This window comes from Strix aluco, chromosome 4 (genome assembly GCF_031877795.1).
Source record: "Strix aluco isolate bStrAlu1 chromosome 4, bStrAlu1.hap1, whole genome shotgun sequence".
Taxonomy (NCBI): domain Eukaryota; kingdom Metazoa; phylum Chordata; class Aves; order Strigiformes; family Strigidae; genus Strix; species Strix aluco.
The window spans coordinates 25,079,713-25,102,608 of NC_133934.1; the positions used below are offsets into that span (position 1 = coordinate 25,079,713).

Below are 22,896 nucleotides of genomic sequence, written 5' to 3' on the forward strand. Positions count from 1 at the left end.
ACTGGCCAATGTAATATTCCATATCATGTAATGTCATGCTCAGTATATAAAGAAGAGGTGGCCGGGAAGGAGGGGGTTCTCTCTCGCTTCTGGGATTGTGATTGCAGGATCTTGGTATTTTGGGATCGCTACCTTGGAATGGGCTCATGACTCAGTGTGTGGTGAGCAATCTCATTGTGCACTGTTCATTATCCAGTTCTACTTTCTATTATTATTATTATTTTATTACAATTATTAAACTGTTTTTACCTCAACCTATGAGTCTCCCTTTACCCCTCCAATTGTCCTCCTCCCCAGCCCCCGGGCAGGGGAGGGTTAACGGGCACCTGTGTGGCTGCCAGACAGGTTCAAACCACAACAGTCCTTTTTGGAACGAAAGGTGGGGCAGAGGAATGCAAGACAATAAGGACAGTAATTGGGAGAGGTAATGAGCAAAACACCAACTGAACCCTGTTAGCAGAATGATCTCTGGAATTCCTGTTGTAACTGTGGTAGAGGGATGAGGGGTGGATTCTGTGGATTGTGTTTCAGTATTGTGATATGTTATTTTTATTCTGTCATGGGGAAGGGGTTTTTTATGTCTGGTTTCTTGGTTTTGTGTTGATGTGAGTGAATACTGAGTTTGTGAATACTGTCTTATGTAATGACGGTGGATTTTAATGATAGTTCTTAAATATGTGATTTGCAGAGGCAAGGGGTGGAATGTGCCGGGTTTGTGTGTGTGGAGGTAGTTTTTGTTAGCAGGGGAGGGGGCTACAATGGTGGCCCCCCGTAAGCTTCTCAAAGCTCCCCTGGCTCCAAGTCAGAACCACTTCTGGCCAAGACTGAGCCAATTAGCGATGGTGGCTGTGCCTCTGTGATAACTTATTTAAGAAGGGGAATCATGGAGGAGGAGTTGTGAGGAGGACACCTATGTGAACACCAAGGTCAGTGGGAAAAAGGAGGGAGGGGGGAGGTTTGCCAGAGAAGAGATACTCCCTTGTGGCTCGTGGTGAGAGGGCAGGCTGTGCCCCTGCAGCCCATGGAGGTCACCAGTGGAGCAGATGCCCACCTGCAGCCTGCGGAAGACCCCACACTGGAGCAGCTGGCTGTGCCTGAAGAAGCCTGGGACTCCATGTGAAGAAGCCCCCACTGTTGTAGTTTGGTGCTGGGAGGACTGCAACACACAGGAGGGACCCACGCGAGAGCAGCTAGAGAAACACTGCAGCCTGTGGTAAGGACTCATGTTGGAGAAAGTTTGTGGAGGACTGTCTCCCATGAGAGGGACTCCCACGCTGGAGCAGGGGAAAGAATGAGAGGAGTCGTGTCCCCCCCCCAAACCTTGACAGTCCTTTTACACAAGTAAAAATAATTCATGATTTCACTTTCAGTAAGTATTAGCAAATGTAATACTACCTGATGGAGAAAGTTTTCCAAAGCTTTAAATATCTATGACTTTCCAAATACCTGGTGGTATTCCAAACATACCCCATTTTATCATAACTGGATACTATGGGATTTCCCTGCTAATGTTAATGAAACAGTCCAGATTTCTGATCCTATCAAACTGAATGGCCTTTCTCAGATGATAAAAATGCAACAGAACACAGAAAAAAAAAAACCTCATTAGGAGTATTTTAATGAAATACAGAGAGAGATCTGCATTGTGCTAACAGTCCTTTTTCCAGCTAGGGAGATTTTAAACACCTGCTGCTCACACAGCCATGAAGAGAAAACTTTCACTTTAACAAGTGACATTATTATCTTTAATTTAAGAGGAAAAAAAATAAGCTAAAGAAAGCACAGACCCACAAAAAAGCTTTTGGCCAGATCATATAAATTCTCATCTGTTTAAAAAATATTCACCCTAGCAGAAAGGAAACATTAAAACCCATGAAATTTCAGATTTGCTTAAAATTTGAATTCAGAAACTTTTGAAATATCTGAATCAAAAGAGCAAAATACATACAAACATATTTAGCAGAAGACCTGTATTTTGAGTGTGTGCATGCATGCCCAATAACTTTGAAGAACATGCCTTAGACTCCATGGACATACAGACATTTTCTAAAAGCCAATGTAAAGCACAACTTCCCACTAATGCCTAGAATCAGAAACCTAAGAAGACCAAACTATGATTTGTGAATTCTTCCCACTTCTGTAATATTTATTCTAAAACAGTGAAGGGACAGCAGCACCAACAGTTTTGTCATACATTCTTCTGTGCCTGGACTAAGAGAGGGCTGATGCCATGACAACAGCAACGCTGCACAGTAGCTTTTGATAAGCAGGAATCTTTCCTGACCTAGTCAGTCATTTCAGCATTTCTCTCCTGGGAAGACAGGGAAGAAAACATTTAGTTCAACCAAAAATTGGGAGGGGCATGGGGGGTGGGTGTGTATGTGTGGTTTGGGGGTGGGGGGGGTGGGGGGAGTGTGTTTCTTTTTTATTTGTTTTTAAAGAAAATGTTTTCTTCTGCTGGCTTTAGATTCACACATACTAATTTGTCTTTATGAAACAAGGATGAAAATAGCTGATGAATGCACAGAAAGTATTTTGATTTTTTGTAAAGCAAAATCATTAATGGACACATAAACAGCTTAGTAGCTATACACTTTCACATTTGCCTAGGCTTTTCGTCATGAAGGTAATGATTCCACATAAGGGAAACACTGATAGTATAAAAGTAAATATGTAAAAGGGTTTCACAAATCAATGCAGTTTACAAACATGCAATCTACTTTTCACTAAACACTGAAACAACTAGAGTATTAAATGCTTATAGAGTTTACTGAACTCCTAGTAAATCCATCGTAAATAACTTTTATTATGAGTTCATATAAAAGCCATTGCCATTGGTTTTTAGTGATTTTTTTTTCAGTTTTGATTTTACAATGATTAAAGCTAAGAAGGGCAATCATCACAGCTAGAGACAACTTAATCAAAGGCATTCACAACTCAAATAAAGAATAACCACATATAATGACAGAGAAGCTATTCAAATATTCTTATGATAGTCACAAATAAAACAAGGGTCCAGCTCTAAAACATCTGCACTATACTCATGTTTCAGGACTGGGTCTAGAATTACTATAGCCTTACTGAACCAAAATGCCTTTGTCTTAATTAACATAACAGTCTAAATTTTTTATGAATATTAGTCTTCCAAAACTCAAAAATTATGAGCTAGAAGTGCCTTATGTAAAAATCAAGTAAATGCAATCTTGCAATGAAATTATTTTCAGCTAATGAGAAGGAAAGGCTAACATCCAACAGAAAAATACAAACTGTTTGTACAAATACCGAGCAACTATACTCTAAAGAAAATACTATGACAAGTTAGAAGTTAAAAAAAAAAAAAAAACCAAACCCAATCTGTAAAAAAACCCAATACATACTCCTTTCAAATAACTTTCATACTGTGTTACTAACGAGAAGACTACTTGGTAGAAAGAACACTGAAAATTAAATGATCTTTAATAAATTATTTATCATTTCTACATTTATCTTGTTTGTTTCACTGAGCATCCCACTGTCACACAATGAACAATACAGGAAGGTTTTGCAGGACCCAGAATAAGCTATGGACACGTGGCTCCCTTGTAGCACAATGATTCCACCTGTCTCCTGCATTCCTTTCACTTCTCAGACCTCTCACTCCCATCCATCTCCTTACACAAGGAAGAAATAAATCTTGCTCATCTGATTTTAATGAGAGACTGAAAAAGCAAAACTTGCCAACAGCAATGTTAACTCTTTCAGACCACATTCTTGGGGTGGGGCAACAGGCCTTGATCACTACTTAAAACTGTTATTCTAAAACCATTAATAAACTCTGAGTAATGCAGCAAATAGAAGCTTAACTTCCACATTTTGCAAGTTTAAAAATTTGTTTCCTCAACGTTCTATTAGAACAGCCTTTAAAATCATGCAATAATGAAGAATAAAAATTATTTTGAAACATACACATATTACTATGTTCAGATAAGCCAAGATACCTTACAAATCAGAGATTAGTAAAGAAGAGCACCTACAGCGGCATTTTGTTCACGGAAAGTGACAAAAAAAAAGTGAAGCAGTGATTTACAGGCAACATCCTGACCTAGACACCAGCAAACTGAAGCCAATTCACGTCATGATGAAGCACAGCTCTGAAAAAGCTGTTCTGGCTCATAACTGAAGCTATGCAGGTACATCTCATCACACAGAAGTTGCATCAAAATTGCAAAGGCTTGATCAAGATAACACTGTAAAAGAGAATCTCACAAACAGTAAAACAGAGCTAGGATCAGAATTCTAAAATCGCTCCATTCCAGGATATTCAGAAACCCAGCAGCAGCATTTTGTATGAACTGTGGGTGGGGAGGCTTGTAACATGCTACAATGATTTTTGAGAACAGAAAATCTTCCAAAAAATCCTTCTATATTAGCAAGACTAGGCAGCTGCAATCTGCAAACACAGTGAAGTTATAAGAAGGTGTATTTTCCCAGCATGTGCATGCCATTTAAGAAACTAGGACGAACAAGAATTCAGGAATGAAACAAAATACTGGGCTAAAATGAAAAACTGCCAATTCTGACATTAATGGCAAAGCTCCAACTGACATTCACAGAGCTGGAGATTCACCCCAGGTATCTGTGTTTAGATCCTACAAGCAACAGCTTTCCTTAAACTGCCCTGTATATACTGAAAATGAGTCTTTAACTTTTCCATTTAGAAGGACAAGCAGCTAGAACAAAATCTGTGCAGGCCTCTTAAAGTTAATTTTAAAATACATCTTCATGCAGTGTAGGAGAATGAAATTTAGGCCTGCGGATGAAAGACCTGTACAATTAGAAGACCTGAACAGCCAGCACCACAGAATCATGCTTAACTGTAATGAGATAACACCTTCTGGTTTTGTACCCATACTGCACTCTATTAACCTTTATTTTTTCTTCTCCCTGTAAAATTCCAGTACAGCTTCACCTGCATATATTTAGGTATGTTTCTGACATTCCATACCTCATCAGTGAGAGAAGGATGAAAAAACAGAGCCTCTGAAACAGAGCTTTGTGTAGATGTAACCCTTTTATTTCAGCATTAGAATTTATTCCTGAGAACACCAATAAAGACACACAAGTTTCACACCTAAACTGCTAATTGTACACATTTACCGTAAGCAAGTGCAGGTACCTGGGATCATTATCAAATCAGGCTTCTAAGTTTTACCAATTGCACGCTGTCATTAAGTAAAACAGAAAATATGAAGCAAGTTATATATCATCCTTTTTTAGCTGTAGAAGGAAAGTGAGAAACCTGTAAATACCTGATCACAGGAATGATTACAGAGCACACAGGAAAAAACACAGAGAAACAGCTGATGTATTTATTCAGGGTGAAATAAGTCTTTTCTAGATAAGCCACATAAAAATGGCAGGTACCTCTGCTGTGTGGTTGGTTTGTTTTAAATAAAACAAGACAAAAGATGTTAGAACCCCCCTTGCTTCTCTTTGTGAAAAAACAAGTGCAAGGTGAAACAAACCAACCTGAAAGTCAGAATCCATCTCCCACCTGGGCATCAGTGATGACCAGTCAGCACTGTCTCCTTCTCTTCTCTTCTCTTATGGCTACTCAGGACTAATGAATTTTGCCTTGATCAGTTTCTCAACTTTCGTTATGACCCCCATCTCCTGGCTCATCAGTTTTCTTGCAGCCCAGTAAATTGGCAGCTGCTCAGTTCCTTCAGGGGAGAGAAGCGAGAGTCAATTGTAATAATGGGCTGCAATTACTCCTGTGTTGCAGGAACTGAGCTGCTGTTGCTGACTGCTGTCATTTTATCTGCCTTTGAACTTCTTTATGACCCCATGGCAAGGAATTACAGCCCTCGGCTGGAAAAAACATCACACCTCTCATGATCACACAATGTCCTGCAGAGCCTCTCAAACAAGTGCCAGACAGGCTGATTGTGAAACAGGAAGCAGTATATAAAGCCGTATTAATTATACCAATGCAGCCGCACTGCTTCAAGACCTTCTTCAAACCTCACTCACGTATCTCTAACACAGCTCTGCATACTGAACTTAGACTGTAGACATGTATAAACACGGACAAAGGCAGTATAGTGGATATAGACTGCTCTCTGCCTAGATGCAGAGTACAGAAATCTGTACAATTTGAAAACATTGGACGGTACAAGACTGAGACAATAATTTTGCCATAATCAGAATGGAGTCATATCCAATGGACAGAAGTATTTTTTTTATTAGCCTAACTCACCTTAAACAAAGAAATGGATGGGAGCTGTAATAGTCAGTTAAATATTAGATCTCAGAATCCCCCAAAGAATTAGCAAAGTCAATAATTAAAGTGTTTATCTCCATGAGTAAAGCACACTTGTCAGTCATTACGTTCTTTGGCTCAATATTTTTCTTTTCTGAAGCAACTTTTATTAGAAATACTGCAGAAGTACAACATAAAGATCCCCAAGAGATTAAAAAAAAACCACGCAACCAAATAAAAGTTGTCTGAAATGCTAAAACACGCTAATGTCACTAGGCATCACCTAAAATACAAACAAGATTATTTCCACCTTTTATTTCCTGAATTATTGCTTTCTGTCTTCTGTCATTAAGCTGAATATATTTTCCTTCTCAACCACTGTTCAGGCCTGTTCACATGGTCCCCCAGCTGCTCACTGCCAACTTTTTGGCAACCTTCCACCTTAAGGGAAGGTAACAAAGCTTGATCTTTGTTACAATTCAGTACATGTAATATTTTTCAACTGTTTCTTTAAAAGTGTTAGATATCCATCAGTCAATCATTCTGGTGGATCTAGGAGGTGGAGGGGGAGGTCTGACCCACATGCTGAGATGGAAACAACTCTTGAGTGAAGTTCCCTGGAAATATCTATTGGATATTTTTAATGAATGAGTTTTAAAAATTGCCACCTCTAACAAGATATTATTTTGCATATAAAATATTTAAGAGAGATAATTTAATTTAATAACAATGGCATTGAAGTGTTTCATGAGGCAATAATTCAGTTTGAGTTGATTAAGTTCAAAATTGTTGGCCTAGCAATTTATTAACCATGGACAGAAATTACTGCTGAGAGAGCACACTGGGGTATTCCCCACATTCTTACTATGCTGTAAATCATAAATTCCCTTCCTTTTGCTGTAAGGATAGTTACTTTATTTAGAATGAAGTTTGTAGATACAAGATAGTGGAGAAAAGAAAATAATGCTTTGTTATTATGTGAACAATGCCACACCGCTCCAAACAACATAAAGAAACCAGCACAAGTGAAAAAGAATTTACTTAAGGTTCAAAAGATTAAAATGTCACTATAGCTATAAGGCTATTAAAGTTCTCAGTATTTTAAGGATCATCTTTATAATGCTTATTTTAAACCACCCCCCTCACCTAACTGATGAAAATTCAAATGGCATAATTATTTTAGTATTCCAACAGCAAATCCAACCTGCTCTCTCTCCACCGCCAGCACAGACTGTTCACATTTCCAGTGCACGCTGAGCAGAAGAGAACAGTTTTAGAGCGAGTGGCCACTGTTACGATTAACTATTTGTAACAAAAAAGGTGTGGGGTGAAAAAGAGTATGAAGGGAAAAAAAGGAGGGGGGAGAGGGATGAACACAAATTCTGGACATCTTAAACAAATTCCAATGGTCCTTACTCTGATGAACTCCAACAGAGGTTGAAGTGAGACCACTCAACCTTGAAAATCATAATGAAGTAGCAAAAGAAACCCATGAATGCCAAAACAGTTTTCTTTATGATGAACACTGTGCTTTTTCTGCTTGTTCAGCTACTGCAAGCTAAAAGCATTATGATCAATCACCTGCTTTTAAGTGCTTTGGGTTCTAGACAGTTACAGTGTCAGTTACAAGGCACATTAATGAATTGCAGGCATACTCTTTGGTCTCCTGCTGGCGCATGCTAATCCATTTTATTTAGTATTGCAACCAAGGAGAACATTTTAATCATCATAATGTGACTGCCAGTGCTCATCTGATCATACTCACCATAGATTAGGCAAATCCTAAAGTCTTCAAGAATATTGCCTTTCTACTTCAGACTGGACAAAAGAATGGTCTCACTTCTCTGTTAAAGTTTAGCTTTCACAGAAGAATATCCATACAACTTAGGTCTTTATTCAGAGAGACAATGCACAAAAAAATAATATCCTTTTGTGACATTACTTGTCTGAGCTCTGCCACACCAATCGAAGATTAAATTCATAAACTGCATTTAGTTAACTGACAGATTTCAAAAATAGCAAGTCAATAACAGAAGATATATGCTAAATAATTAAAAATTTGCAATGGCATATCATGGTATTTTTAACTAATCAGGAAATAGAATTCACATACACTATCATAACATATGTTTGTACCTTTCTAAATTTGTGGAATGAACGCTTCAGTGAGGATATGTTGTCTACACTGCCTCAGAAATGCTCTGCTCTTCACTGTTTAACCAGCTTTGCAGTTTTACATAAATATTAATATTTCAGGTATTAAACTAATTAGCATAGCTGAAGTAAAGGATGCAGACTGAGGGAAAAAAAAGTAAGCAGTGATGCCACTGGTATGTTTAAAGTTAACTCTGTCCCAAACATGGCAAGTGCATAGAAGTAACAGATGGATAGGAAAAATGTGTTTTACATTACCCTCAATTTAAAGGAGAAAAAGCACACCAAAGCTACTGAGCAGTTTTTCAGCATGTCTCCTATGAGAACTGATATGTTTACAATTAAACAGGAATCCACTAGGTGCAAAATAACATTCTAGCTGCTTTTAATTCCACAGTATATTGAGCTACTGAAAGAAGAGAGATATAACTATTCTTGAAAAACTTTTTTTCAGTTTATCACCTCAAATCTTCTTGCTGCACACACAAAAGAAAACACTCCATTATTTAAGTAAATATATATATATATGCATACACACTGATTATTCAATCTTTTAGGCTGACTGAATGCAGAAATAACTTGTTCACGAGATTTAAAATAAATAAATAAATGCAGACCTGGTCTACCATTATAAAGGAAAGTACACATAATGATGCTCTGCTTTGTGTATGTAGGGCTTTTGATCCAATAGATTATTTTACCATGGAATTTGAAGCCAAGATAGTAGTTCTTACATGCAAGCAACATTTGTAGTGATTCCAGTACTCAAAGCAAAACAGAATAGTGTTATAACCTTATGACAAGTAGATCTAAAACGTTCCTCAATTGTTTACACGTGCTGTGCCACTCTGTAAAAATCTTTTTTCTTCATAATATTCAAACAAATCCTACTCTTCTTCACTGTTAAATTTTAAATGATCAAGGTAGCTGGCTGTATACATATTAGTCATCCAGAAAGCTTGACTGAGCATTACTGAGAAGCTGATAACTTTGTCATTTTCCTTCCTCCTTCCCTACCCTCCAACCCAATTCAAATTAATCAAGAAGCTTTTGATCATTGTGGAAACATTAGGCTTTCTACCATGTTTCATGATTGCTTTAGATGCACTTACATCTCAATGAGATCTTAATAGCATAATAACAAATGAACAATAAAAAAATCCTCATAGAGCCAACGTTTAATGGCACATAGAAGAGCTTAACATTAACTTTTTAATTTTTCTCTGACAGAATTCCTGTTTATGCCTTTCTCCGTGTTCTTTAATAATATATTCAATAGCCTAGAATAACATCCCACGAAATTATTTTTGAATGTAAAATATAGATCTTTCCTGTAAAGGTGGTCACTGACAGATTTTTCTTGTTTGATTCAACCAGCTTACTTTGATAGCATATTATTTTAAACCCATTTTTAAATCTTTTTTGGAGTATGGGTGCAATTAGTTTAAAACTGAAGAAGTGATGGTCAGAACAGCAACAAACCCTTCCCCCACTCAGTATAATTTCCTGTAATCATTTTGTATTGCGCAACAAGCAAAAAAGAAAGTTTTTAAGCTTTCTTACTGAATTCAAGTTATTTCCTGTTTAGTTGTTCCTGATGTCATGTACAGTAATTGATCTTTGCCATGGTTTTGAGTGTGGAAGACTGGAATTAATTTCTTGCCAAGGAACTGCTGGAAAATCAGCAATATGACCTTAATCTATCATCCCAGCTATAGCTTGATGCAAACAACTGTATTTAAGAGAGGCTGGATCATTTGCTTTCACTTCAAGTCACCAATGTATCAGTATATTTGATCTTAAAACACTTCCTCATATTAATCTTTCCCCCTCCAACATATTTGATATATCTTTGGGTTGCTTTGGTTTTGTTTAGCATCTTGCTACAGATTTGTATCATTCTGAAGGAGAGTAAAGCCTGAATGAACCAGACAAAGGAGGACAAATGTTCTTTTGATTTTCTGTCATCTCCACCTACTTAGGGCATTCCAGGCCAGGCTCATTCATATGTTTGTTAACATGTTTGATCACAGTCTTCACCAGCAATCAAGGAGAGAACTCTTTCTTTAGAGAGCTTCCCAGTTATTATTACAAATAACAGCTTATCATCACAAAATCTACAAAAGGACAAGTGTTCTTGGGGCAGTGGGGACAAGGATGGGGGGACAGGGGAACACAATGACACAGATGACACTGTTTCTTCTCATTCACATAAATTCCACCTTCCACTGGCCCACCCCAGCGCATACCAGGCATCCATCTCTCCTCTCACTTACCATCTGTCTGAAAGGTCTTCCCATTCCTCCTCCCACTTTCTTTTGTTGCTTTTAATCCGCTACCTTTCTGCCTAGTTCCTTTCCAAAACTGCCAGTTGCTTTCTACTCAACTTGCATTCAACTCCTTTCCCCAACTCTTCTTTCATACTGCTGTTGCCATCACCTTGGACTCATTTCATATTCACAAATATTATCATGATAATACAACAAAGAATCTAAATACATTAAAAAGTATTTCTCATGCTGCTTTAGCATGACAAAATCATTACTACTCAACTTCAGGACTTCATTTAGCTACTCTTCTCTGTTCACCTTCCATTGTTTGACACTTTCTACTGTACTTAACAGATCCTTTACTTAATTTTTTTAAGGGTTTTTCTTTCTCATCCATCATGTTCATTATTATTAATCAGGGTTACATTTTCTCCAGGGAAAAACAGAATATTTTCTAAGGAATAATGCCCTTGCAGAGGATCATTATAAATTCCCATTGCTATATACCAAAAAGTCACAGACTTCTAAGTCTGACCCTGAATCCCAACCACATTGTCTCTGGCACTGTATTTCACAGAATCATACAATAGTCTGGGTTGGAAGGGACCTTTAAAGATCATCTAGTCCAACCCCCTACCTGTGTGGACAAGGACATCTTTCACTAGATCAGGTTGCTCAAAGCACTCCCCTTTAAGCCTGTGTTTCTTAACAGAGATAAGAACACATCCCTTCCACTCACATATCCGTTACACACACATCCCTTCCTCTTCCCTCCATGGTCATTCACATCAATTCCTCTCTTTTAGAATGCGAGTCTCAAGCATCATCTTTGACTTGTCCTTCCATCTATCCCCTTATCAGTTCTCTACGTTATCATACCCTTTGCCATCTTCTGTCTGTTTAATATAGTTTCCTATAATACATCTTCTGATGTTGTCCAGTTTTGCTTTAAATGCACTAGTACTCTTAGAGAGGAAATGAAAATTACTAGGCACTCTTACTGGTTCACTCAACATGAATAAACATTTCCATCTGCTACAGAGCAAATCATTTCAATCTTTGACAAAACAAAAAACCCTCTGAAATCAGTAAGAGCATTGAGCCAAAATGAAACAAAAGGGTTTTGATAAGAAACGGATACTATTGCTTGTACATAACAGAGAGAATACTCATCACTATTCAAGCTTTAACTTGGAGTCATGCATGGATGAAAAAAAGTCACAGATAATTATGGCAAAAAGTCACAAATAATTATAGCACACAGCCATACATACTGTTTCCCAGTCTTTATATTTAGCAAAGTTTCCTCAAAAATCCCAGGTAAATACATCTATTTCGTAACCACCCAAAACAGTAACAAAAAGGATCCTGAATTCTCTTTATCAAAGCCAAATTCTAGGGCAAACACTGTGACACCTAGATCCTCCCTGACTTTAGATACCAGTGAATCTTAAATATACCATAACGAAGGGGGTATATTCTAGCAGGCCAGGGAAGCATCTGCAGAGCCCTTCTGACGGTCACAGAGGGGAGGTTATCACTGGCACCATCACAGCAGACTGACATTTCAAGCCAGTGTTTGAGCTGTCATGAAGGATCAGATGACATGTTTTTATTTAAGCACGAATGATTTTGAAATAGAAATGGGAATTTCACCAAGTTGCAGGTTGAACAAATTGATTCTGTACGATCCATTTTTCACTTTTGCTCCAGAGAGGAAGTTTAAGAAATTCACACTACATGGAGAGTCAAAGAAATTGATGGTTTCATACTAGCACTATATCACTGCCAGAAGCTCAAGCTAAACCAATCACTTTTTAAACTAGAAATGGGCCTGAGACATGATGTTCTGATCTCAATCTGAACTTCACGAAGTTCATGGTGGTTATGTTAGGATTTGGCATTTGACTTAGGATCTTCTCCACTTTTAACAATGAAGAAAAATCTTTTAAACCAACAGTGGACTCTCCTCTATCAAGTTTAATAGAAATCAATGAATCAGCTTGATCCGATCTCATTTCAACATTTTAAGCAGTCTAAATAGGTGCCTTTTAGCACTGCAGTTATAATAAACCTCTCTAAGTCTCCCCGGGAGTCGTTCTAGTATGGATGTGAATTCCAATATGAACAGGATTTGAGGACATCCCTAGACATATTTGCCTGGTAATTACTGGCTAAAGCACAAACTTGAGACCAGGAAAGATTTTCAGAACAACAGAGCCCTCTAATGGATTAATGCTGTATTACTGGATTTTTCTTCAGTGCTGCAGTAAAAATAATTCAGTTTTCAACTTGAAAATAAAAGACAAGAGGTACCAAGAGAAGAACTACAGACTATGAAAGCTTAAAGACAGAAACTATTTTGATTCCCAAATAGCCAGAAATTGCATAAAGAAAGAGACATTGTTCAAATGGAGGATCTAAAAAGAAACCTCTTAGGACCACTTGATATTTTTAAGTAAATAAGCTTTGGGGAGAAGCTGGTTTTGCACCATTGTTTGTAATATTCATACACACAGAAGAAGCTGACAGGCTGGCAGCACATCTAACCTTCATTCTGTTTCAGGGTTTGATTTTGGTTTGCCTTCTGCCGCACTGCAGTCAGTGATCCCTGCAGAGCATCCATGTAGTAGAAGGGAATAAACATCTAGTAGAAAGGCTGTGTAAGGGTGTGCTTTCATGATCAGCTAAAGCAAATCTGAAATCAATGATGTTGAAAGGGGAGCTGATACAACTTACCATACAGTCACACAAGCAACAGAACCAACACACACACGTACACACAAAATAAGTATTTTAAAAAAATCTGCAAGAAAGGAAATTGATTGAGGGGTGAGGAGCAGTCTTAGATTATTTTAGATAGTCAAAATCTGCACCCTGAAAACATGTACCAGAGCAATCAACAACCCTTCAACAGTGAATGGCTCTGGAACAGTTTTGTATCAACATACACAGTCAGAAAAACTGACTCAGCATGGTGGGTAGGGCTGGGAGTGCCCCATTATCAACAGAGAAAGATCGAAGAGCTACTTGAGGCAAAAAAGATGCTTATAATGCTTATATGCAGGTAGAGTAAGAAAGAAGGAAGAAAGCAAAAATTAGATGCCTGGTACTGAGACTCTCAAGAGGGACATAGCTAGTTTCAAATGACATATCACTCCAGAAGAGAAGTTTCTCCACAGGTCTGTATACCTCATTGAAGTACCACATTTGTCCCTTAATCAAGAAGCTTAGAACACCCATAAGGGAGCACTCAAAAGTATTCAGGGGCATAAGATGAATACAGTATTGATCCTAAAGCTAAAAGCAGCTCATTACAATGAATCCACAAAGAGAGGACTCTCATGGATGAGAATGCATTCCAGGGATTCTCACTGATAAAATACCTGGAAACCCCATGACAGAACAGTAACATTTAGCACTGCAGCACAGTATGGGTAATCCCACAGGCAGAGACTGCAAAGTAAGTTGGTCAACTTCATTCTTTCTACGAGAATGACGTAAAACAGACTCAGTGAAGTACAGGGTTTGGGGGTGGGGTGTGCTGCATTTTGGTTTTTGTTCCTCCTTAAAGACCTCTAGCTGTAAACTTTACTTAAACTAACTGGCAGGTCACCTATTCATTACAATAATCAACACTGAGGATTTCAGTATAGCTAAAGCGTACTGTGCTCCACTATAAAGACCAATTTCTCTCCATGGTGCTCATTCAGCAAAACACATCCTGCAGGCTTAAATTTAAATTACATGTAGCCAGTACACTTTTGGTAAAATATTACACATCTAAATCATTTGTGGAGTTTTGTTGTAGCTACAGAATAGTACATATCCATAAACTGCACCACATTTTAATTAGTTGGTTGTTGACTGACCTCAAAAAAATGTACCTGACAAGTAAAACTTCCTTGGAGCACTGTAAGTAGAAAGAAAGAAGAAAAAAAAAAAAAGGTCTTTCTCAGCCTCAAATTTCCTGCCATACCCTGGGAAAGAATAGCAAGATCTAATGTTGGACATTACATGGTCCCTCAAGCCTACCTAAATAATTTCACACTTAAAAGGATAACAGGAGAGGAAGTAAGATCAACTCCAAAATGTCAAGTCTTACTGAAAGATCATTCACATTTGAAACAGGAGTTTGCCTGTACACAAATTTGAGAGAAAATAAGAAAAAAGCAAGCATGTAACAACACCTCCCCCATATGCTCTCCCAGGTTCCAGCTACGTGTCAGTCACTGATTTCCTCACGCAGAAACAATACATTCCATTTACTGTCCTGCAAAAGATTTTTCTTCCACTAGTTCACACAGTCATTCATTAAACCAAATCATCCCCATTTATCCCCTACCTACAGCATCTGAAAGAGTTCTACAGCTAACTACTTTATATCATAATGACAGACCTACTTCAATGTTTTTTAATACTGGATTTGTTTAACTTATTACAGTGCACAACAGAAACTGGCCAATCTAGGTTCTTAAAAACACGAATGTCGGTTTTGAACATTTAGATGAAGTATCACTTAAATACCACAGTCTATTTCTGTATAACATGCTTTCCAGAGCACTGTATTACAGGAAAGTGAAACCAGTGCACAAAATAAGCCTTCTGATTTAGTAGAGTGCTTATGGCACACATTTTAAGAGTGAATTAATCCCAGCCCTAACACTAACTTGTTGTGACACTTAGGGCTTTTCACTTCACCTCACTATATATTAGTATTTTCCATTGTACAATAGACATAATGACACTTCACCTGCTTTTTGAAGCCTTCTGAGAACTGCAGCAATAGAGTACTACATAAAAAGAGATATGCATTTATATTGAAATACATCTATTCACAAAGAACCATCAATTTCCAACTCACCAGTTAAACCATCTTTATTAACACTCATTCACAAAAAGCATATGAAAAATTTACCTGCTCATTTTTGCAGATCCACACGGTATTCCCCTGAAGTAGAATAAAGATTTTGGCTTTGTATCCTTTCAGCTCAAGATACCCGCTTTTCTCAGGGGCAACAGAAGTTGGAGACTGAGAGTTATTATCAGACTGCAATTTCAAGGCACTGAGCATTGTATTAACCCAGTCATTCCTTTCTTCTAAACAAGAAAAAAAATTAGACATGGTTAAGCAGCAACTCCGTTTTACTCTACACACTGGTTTTCCTGTTCTTCCTACTATGCTATGCTGGTTGATGGTATAGCTATACCACATCACAGAGAACATCCACCTTGAGGAGGAGGTGTAAATAAAAGCAACATAAGAGTCTGTATAAGTGGAGATGTTAGGAAAGACAGCCATTCAATTAACTCCCAACAATCAACACACAAACTGAAAGTTAAACAAACTGATGATCAAGATTCTTAAAATCATGACTACTAGGTCTAAGATGCTTAATTCCAGAGAGCTTAAAGACTGTGGTGGTAGACAGGTGGCATTCTGGAAGCCAAAACAATGGGCAAGAACTACAGAAGTTTTGTAAGCAAAAACCAGGGAGCCTCAGTATCATCTGTCACTAAAAAGGAAAGCCATCACCAATGCTATTCTATGCTTGGCCATGCTTTTAAGCAAAAACATTTGTCAATTTACAATCTATTCCATTAAGGTGTAGTGGTTAAGCTTGATATTGTCAAGGGTACTGAGTAATCAAGAAAATGCATGTTTGAATATCTTTGCATGCATTATTAATTTAACATCTTACAAATACATGAACACAAGTAGGTGAAGTAATAAAGTTCCACTCAGTCTCATTCACTATGTTCAGGTATTTCACCAGACTAAGATCAATATACTTTAATGCTGAATACTCTGAATGAATTAGACTTCTCCCATGTGATTGGAACATCATGAATATTTCAACTCTTTGCTCTGAAAGATTCGGGTCATAAAATATATGGCAGGGGTGGGGGGGCACGGAAGGAAGGGCCTAACTTATATATAACACCGTATATATAAAGTTGACACCACGGTGCCGAACACTGCAAAGAACACCGTTAAAACAGTAACATGCTTACTTCATAAGTGTCATGTGCAACAAGAAGGAACAAATACACGAATTTAAGCGTCAGAAAACAGTTTGAAGAAGAGGAAGATAGCAGCCTGACAGACTAGCACAGGGAAGGTGATCCAAGTGCTCCTCTTAGAAGTTTTGTTTTCATATACGCTCTTTTAAAGTACTTTGAAAAGATCACTGGAATATTTCAGTACAGTTGAGGGCATCGAATTACTCTAGAAGATTTTTTTTTAATGGCGTTTCACTCCAATTAAACAAAATCTTGCTGCATCTGAGCAGATTCTGCTCTAATCCATTGCTATCCCCTAACAACTTAATTTTTTGTCCCTAAACTTTTCAAAGCATTATATACAGAGTTTTTCCCTCTAGATATTTAAATCAATCCAAAAATAGTGGTTTTTTGATATACAAAAAAAAAAAAAAAATCAGAGCACTGTAAGGAAACAAAACAAGCACTATGATCCAATGATTGCAGACCAACATTGGTACCAAGGGGCACAGGTCAATGTGTCATAGCATTCTTTTATTCCGATACTCCAGCAGAAAGAAAGGAAAATTAATAAATAAGGTCCAAGGATAAAATATGTATATAAGTCTCCATTTCAAAATCTTTGAAAACAAGTTAAGTACCCTTTGAATAGTCCCAGAACAATTCCCAACCACAAATCCACAGAAGAACAGCATCAAGTAACAGTCTGCACACATAACAGAAAGCAAGCAGGATTATTTACATAATTTACTATGTATATATCATCCAGCTCGGATACAGTAAGGACCAAATTACTTGTACAACGCACATTTCTAAACTGAACAGATTTACAGACAGGCCACTATGTCCAAAGATGGTTATATACTAACTGAAAACACAATTTCATGTATGACAAGTGGTTGCTCTGAATGTATTATATAAGTCAGTGTAAGTTGTTAACATTTTTATAGTATTCAAAAGCAATGGTCCATAAAGCAAATTACGGCCCTACAAAACGTACTGCACTAAGATGGTATTGTTCCAATTTATAAAAAAAAAGTAAAAAAAAAAAAGAATTTGGAAGAGAAAGGCAAAATAATAATAATAGACATACTTTTTAACTCAGCTAAGAGCATAAAAATGCCTGAAATGATTTGAGCCAAACCTGATAAGAAGGATTTGTTCACTGATGCTGCACTCCTGTTACAGCCTACAGCGAATGTTTACAACCAAGCTATAACCCATAAAAATGGGATTTGATAATGGAAATGCTGAGAGACCCTTAGCTATAATGGGTCTGGCATGTACTGCTGTAAATACATATTGCATATCTTTTTTTTCTAGGTATTCCATTTTATTTGATTGCTTCCATAAATAAGTCATACATGCACTGATATTGATTCCACATATTACAGCTGTAGATTGATAAAGCATTAAATTAGAAGGCATATTAACTTCCCTACTACAATTTACATTTGTATTCTTTATCAATACATGGCTGAAAATACCGTATAAGGCAGTAAATACACACAGAAAAAAACAGATTTCCTTTGATCACAGCATCACATCAAGCCATCAACTTCATTGTTACTCTTTGTCAATTTTATATCAAGTGGTGACTCGGAGCAGATGGCTGAGAGCACACAGGCCGTAAGAGCTGCTAGTGAGACCTGAAGAACATCCAGACAAATTCATCTTTTGGAAGGATGGGGGAAGAGGCAGAAGAGTTGAAAAATAGCATTCTCATTTTGATATTTTTAGAAGTCATTCCCCAACAATTTCAGAGGTTCTTACAAAGCTTACAGTTATCTCCAGTTTCACTTTATGAGCCCCAAACAGCTGGATTCCAGAAATATTTCTGGTAATATAACAAGTTATATTTCACAAACATAATTTAACAGCAGTGATTACATGGCTTTTTGTCAATCATTAGAATTACATGTTATACTTACCTTCCTTATCCACACGGAAGACGAAAGTCCTATGGGATGTGACAACTTCAAATTTATTCTCCCCATGAACTCTTACTGTTGATATAGCAGAGAGCAGTATTATTCCCTTTGAGAACACTTCCTATAATAAAAATGCAATAGAAATAGTTACTAACTCTCATGGAACATTAAATGTCTCTCGGGTAATGCTATTTGCCATGATGTTTCGGAAGTTCACATACACAGGTTTTGCTCCTAAAAGTTCACAATACTATTAATAAAACTGCATCAATAACTAAACCACTTCACTACCTACACATCACCAACTTCACTGTTCTGGGTCCATCCGTAAAATCCCATGGCGAGATAGAATGCATATATTTGAGATACCACTTCATAAATTGTCTCATGGCACTAATATTGCAAGATAGAACACTCTCATAAATTTACAATTTTATGCCAAAGTAAATTACATTGACTATCTCACAGAACCATAATTAAAAAATATGTAATTATTATACTTGTAGACTAGAATCAGACAAGGGAAAAAATTGTGCCTTCTCCAGGCAAAAAATTCCAAAGAATTTTTCTGTTCCTTTCCCACTCCTTCAATGGGTAGCCAGTAAGAAAAGTAAATTCACTGATTTTACCCCTAATTTTGAACTCAAAGGGGGTGACCACTCTCTGGAAAAATCCATTGCCCTGTCATTACTAACAAGAATCTTCTAGCTTCGGTCAGATATGTACTTTTCTGCTACATGAGGCAGAAGAACAATCCCTCAAAAACATTATTTGACATCAGAGCAAATTTTCCCAAAATTTGCTAATTTCCAACTATGAATTGGGATAATTGAACTGAACACAAAAGCAATATAGCAAAAAGGAACTGCTATAAGTACTTTATCCAAGTATCTTGTCTTTTAACCTAATTAACCAAAATATTCCGGAGGGCGGGGTGGAAAGGAAAGGTCAAGCAGACATACATACTTCTGCACAATTCCTGGATTCTGGAGTTAATGCTGCTGCTCCTGTCCCCACTATGCTTTGATCAACTGGTTTTCTAACTAAGACAATTCAGATATACTGCTAAGATTTATAATCCAGATGCAATAACAGTCCAAGAGTCAGCTCCCCAACAGGATTTGTATCGCAGTAACTTTCCTCCTAAAGTATAAATTATTATAATAGACTTTATACAAGGACTTAAGGAACCACTGTGAATGCTAAGTATGAAGGATACACAGGATCATTTTTTTGTTTACTGAGTTTAATACACTACTGATTTTCACCAAATTCACACTCTTATGTTGTTTCACTTCTGTGTAATAATATACATCAGTGAGTGCAGTTTAGCACATAAATAGAAACATCGACATACAACTGAAGTGAATGTGTTTAATTAAAGACAACTACTCTGTCACTCAGAATAATCTTAGTACTGCACATCTATTTTCATTGTTAGAAGAGAGATTTTAACGTATTTGTTAATAAGGTTGGATATTATGTTAACTACCGCTCCTTCGCAATGGCAAAGCAAACTTATTACATATTCAATTTCTAAAGGTGTTCAGATATAATTATATTACGGTGTTTGCAGGCATCTACTGGCTGTATTTGGTACTGTAAGACAGTAATTCAGACTGCTGGAAGTCACAGCTATTTTATTTTATTTGCTCAAAAAAAAAAAAAAGTCAGTCTCCTTATAGCTGAGCATAGTTTTGGTTTTGCTGTTTAAACAATCATCCTTTCTAAGGCTTTGTTCTCCAAGGCATACGTACTTTCAAATACAGTTTAAACCATAATAATTTCTCAATCTTTCTTCTGCTGCAGCTTCTCTTTCACATGCAAGAAATAAAGCCTACTATTAAAAAGCTCTTGTTGATCAAGATAAAATTTCTCTCTTTGAAATACTCCAGACAAGAAATTAGGTGAATTATTTCATATAGAAAACAAAAACAAACACAGCCAAGAACCTCACAGATATTTCTTCTGTTACTGAGAGGTGTACATGAGTTTTAAGGCTGATAAAAAATTTTCTGACAGAACAATTTTCTAGTGGGGAAAGAAAAATTTTTTTTGCTATCAACACCCTGATGAAAACTTATTTTCAAATACAGCCCAATGTCACTCCTTGACAGTTGTGCTTCAGAGTTGGGCTAAAAGATCCTGGAAAATACTATTTTGCACTGCTTTGGCTTTCCTTCCACAACAGATTAAATATGACCTATTTCAAGAATGGCAATGATTCACCTGTTCTGCAGTGAATTTTGGTTTTTTGTTATGTTTACATGCAACATAACACAAGAAAATATTTAAGTTCTCCACATGAAAAGGCAAGACTTTTTCCTAAACCAGTAATATACTTGTTCGGGGCTCTAAGATGTTTTTAAATAAAAACTTTCAACATAAAAAGCTTTACTTTACAGCTTTTCGCTTTACTATAAAGTACATGTTAGAGCACCACAGTTCTGCCAAAAGTAGGAAGAAATTTGAAAGATAAACTGTGTATATTGCGTAGCTGAGAAGAATTATCAAATACTACCTTCCCCTCTTCAGTTTGCTCTCACTTCAGTTAACCACATTCTGTTAAGACAAAACCACACGGGATGTTGCTCTGACCACATCAATTTGCTCAGGACCACGAACATAGAAGGAATGAGCAGCGACACAGATTTGAACAAAAACTGTTCGCTGCTTACACAAAATGAAATTTTTTTTTCATATATTCAGATGAAAGGTAAAGAACAGATCTCTATCAATTAGAAGTTGACATACAACTAGATCAAGGTTAGAGAAATATTTACAAAATTAAGGTTTAAATCATTCAGAAGTGTTCAGATGCATTAAGTACACATTTTTAGGAATACTACCCTCTGTGTCTTCCCTATCCATCCTCCACTTGTTTCATTCTTCATTAGCCATGTAGCACACTTCCCCTTCTTGAGAACCTTATTTCTCTCAAGTTCCTAATTTGAATGACAAATAGAGCTATTTAATATTGCTAGAGTTTCTGGGTAAACTGAACAGTTTCATTCCACTGAGTCTACCCTTCTCTGCTTGTAATAATCAGAAAAATACTAGAGTATGGATTGGTTTCCTTTTGAGAACTACTTTTAATTGATATGGGAAACCAAAAGTATAACAATTCCTTTATAACATGCTTGTCTGTGTAGGAAGATCCTTGGACGAACACATTAGAATAGACAGAACTTGCTATTAAGATCTGAAGTTAAAACAACTTCCCTATTTAAATAGATAAAGATATATAAATAGCTAGCCATGTAGCTAGAAGGAGGGACCCGCTGCCTTGCAATGAACTATACCTGTCTTTTGCCAGAACCAGCTCCTGAGCTGCATGCAGGTCTTCACGGGTCTGCAAATAGTTGCTTAAGATGTCAAGGTAACAACACCCAAGCAACAGCAGGAACATATTGGTATCCATGTACCAGGCAATATGAATACTCTGGGTGTGGGAGTAGTGATCCAGCAGAGACCACTGTATCAAAAACTCATGTTCCCCAGTGACACCACTGCCCCCCCAACACAATCCCACTGTACCCTGAGAACTACTGGTAGTCAACTATGTTTTCCTCCTATCTGCAAGCTAGTCCAAGAGTTTCACCAAATCCTCAGTTCCAAGAATTTGCTTCAGGCTTCACAGTTCTCAGACATACAAAGTTCTTAGCATATTTGACTCATCAAGTTAACAAGTCAGCCACCCAGATTTGGTCAAACTGTATACGCACACAGATCAACCAGCATGTCTTTCAATCTTAGGAGAGAGGTTTTGTACTCAGATTCCAGGAAAAGTGAGACAAAGAAGCTTCAGACCAAGCCTTCTGCAAGCTCCTGATAGTCTAACCAATCGCAGAGACCTTTTAAATAGAGAATATATAGTTGGTAGCCTTCTACACATCGTGTGACATACTAAATATTCCCCCGAGCAGAAGGGAAGATTTCTGGAATCTCCTATGACAGGCAAATGTATAACAAGAACTATTGCAGAGTAACTGATCTCCAAGTAACTTTTTCAGTGACCTTCAAAAAAAAATTAAAAATCCCCAGTGCAGATACAAGATTTAAAAGTCTGTATTAGCATTTCTTTCCCTAATTATGCTACAGACAGTGTTAAGCAAATCCCAACGCTGTATTTTTCAAGTCTTTCTTAATGACTAACTCTGCTTTTCTGCTCCTCTGAAGCCCTAGGATGAATACCACAAAGGGGTAACATTTTTTGTCACTGCAATCCAAATGTTATTCTTTTCTTCCCTTCATCTACAAAATCATCTTTTACTACGAGTGAAGCAAAATAAGCAAG

General features: G+C 37.2%; 1 protein-coding gene across 1 annotated transcript in view; it reads right to left on the reverse strand.

Moving 5' to 3' along the window:
• ARAP2 (ArfGAP with RhoGAP domain, ankyrin repeat and PH domain 2) overlaps positions 1–22,896 on the reverse strand; it is a 141,503-nt gene that overhangs the window by 91,786 nt on the left and 26,821 nt on the right. Inside the window, exons 8-9 of the mRNA XM_074822309.1 lie at positions 18,600–18,720; positions 15,584–15,765 (exon numbers count right to left, since the gene is read on the reverse strand). Of these exons, the coding sequence (XP_074678410.1) occupies positions 15,584–15,765; positions 18,600–18,720 (303 nt within the window). The remainder of the gene's footprint in view (positions 1–15,583; positions 15,766–18,599; positions 18,721–22,896) is intronic.